Raw genomic sequence first — 1,864 nt, forward strand, 5'->3', positions numbered from 1 at the left:
AGCTATATATTTTTGTGAGACCCAGATTGCAAAATAGGACTACCAAATACACGAAATTTCAAACCAAGCGGCCACACCTCTCTCTCTCTCGACAAGAACAAACGAACCAATAATATGTAGGCACCGAGGCAATTAATTAATTAGAACATCGCTAATTTAAAGCACAACTACCAACGAATAACCCTCTCCCAAGTCTCGACCCCATCTTTTTACAGCCTATAAAATAAGCAGCTTGAAAAGACCACTCTACCAACAAATTACTACGTACCTACTTCTAGATCAATCTAGCTACGTACTAAATTAAACAGAGCTTCATAATAATATTGCTATTCAGTCCCTCATCATTACCATTATGGCCAGCTCTTCAGTTGTGAAGCTTCTCTGCATGGTGGTCATGGCCATGGTGGTGGCTGCACCAGTGGCAAATGCCATAACATGTGGGCAAGTGTCTAGCAGCGTTGGGCCATGCATCAACTACCTCAAGAGCGGCGGCGTTGTCCCTGCCGCATGCTGCAATGGGATTAGGTCGCTAAATAGCGCAGCCAAGACCCCGGCAGACCGCCAGACTGCATGCAAGTGCCTGCAGTCGGCTTCTAGCAGCATCAAAGGACTCAACTTAAATCTCGCCGCTGGACTCCCCGGCAAGTGTGGTATCAACATTCCATACAAGATCAGCCCCTCCACCAACTGCAATAGGTAATGTATATTTGATGATTAATAATCGCTCAATCAATCTAATCATTCATTTGATTATTATACTTATAATTAATATTGTCAGCTTATCTAATTACGATAATTTTTTTCTTGTTAATTAATGCAGTGTGTAGTGAGCTTTTTGAAGCATATACACGAGGTTATTTTCCAGCGTAGCATAATATATATATATTTATATAGTTCTATAGAAAAGAATAAAGAGTGCGTGGGTTTATATCCGCACACGTGTGTAACTTCATGTACTTTTGATATCATGAGTAATGAATTGTTATAATATATTTATATGATTTTGATGTGCTTCTTTACATATCTATTCACATATTATCTTGAGGGAAATCAGTTGCCGGATTAATAGTCCTTTCTTGGACTTTTGTTATTATTGGAAAATCACAACCTTTGAAAATAAATTTATCATAATTAAACAGAATATAAAACAATCACCATCTTTACCAGCAACATATAATCACATGATGATCATTTCTTACATATACAAATCGATCGATGTAAAAATTTCTATCGGTTTTGTACTAAAATCGATGTTATAGCCGAACATTTTAATTCGAATTCAGTACAAAAGCAATGTTAAAGGATTATTTTTTAAAAAATTAATATTTATTAAACTAAAATAAATTTCACCATAAAAACTACCATAAGATATTCAATGAGTTATTGCTTTAATTCTACCCTAAGTTTTTTTTGTTTTCTCACATAACACTTTTTCTTGCAATGATTAATTACATCTTATATGATTTTTTTTCACATAAGATCTATTTTTAAGTTATGAATAGATTTACAAATATGAACTGAACGGTTTATGGCTTTTTAGAACCTTTTCTTTTGTAGTTACCAGTAGGAAAATTTCACTTTTTATACATACTAATATGTACAATTACAAAAAAATCGTAGCACTATTAACTTTTTCAAATAGATGCTAAACTTTTCCCTTATACCAAAAATACCCTTCTCATTTTTCCACATCCAAAAAAATTTAACCTCAGCCTTCTCTCTCTATACACTATCGGCTTCTCTCTCTCATTCTCACAAAAATCCCCAAAAAACCATCGAACCCCCACCTCTGTCGAGCCCCCATCTCCGTCGAGCCTGCATCTCCGTCGAGTTGTCGGGCCCCCACCTTCTCCCATTTCTCCAT

General features: G+C 35.7%; 1 protein-coding gene across 1 annotated transcript; it reads left to right on the top strand.

Moving 5' to 3' along the window:
• Window positions 1–250: 250 nt before the first annotated feature.
• Window positions 251–1,001, top strand: LOC133800653 (non-specific lipid-transfer protein 1-like). Its single transcript, XM_062238681.1, has 2 exons — window positions 251–696; window positions 821–1,001. Exons 1-2 carry the CDS (start codon window positions 353–355, stop codon window positions 825–827), a joined length of 351 nt encoding a protein of 116 aa, XP_062094665.1. The 5' UTR covers window positions 251–352; the 3' UTR covers window positions 828–1,001.
• The last annotated feature ends 863 nt before the right edge of the window (window positions 1,002–1,864 follow it).

The sequence above is a fragment of the Humulus lupulus genome, chromosome 9 (genome assembly GCF_963169125.1).
Source record: "Humulus lupulus chromosome 9, drHumLupu1.1, whole genome shotgun sequence".
NCBI classification, from domain to species: domain Eukaryota; kingdom Viridiplantae; phylum Streptophyta; class Magnoliopsida; order Rosales; family Cannabaceae; genus Humulus; species Humulus lupulus.

What these genes read in the sequence shown, in the direction of transcription:
- LOC133800653 (XM_062238681.1), top strand. Translation starts at nt 353, where the DNA reads ATGGCCAGCTCTTCAGTTGTGAAGCTTCTCTGCATGGTGGTCATGGCC.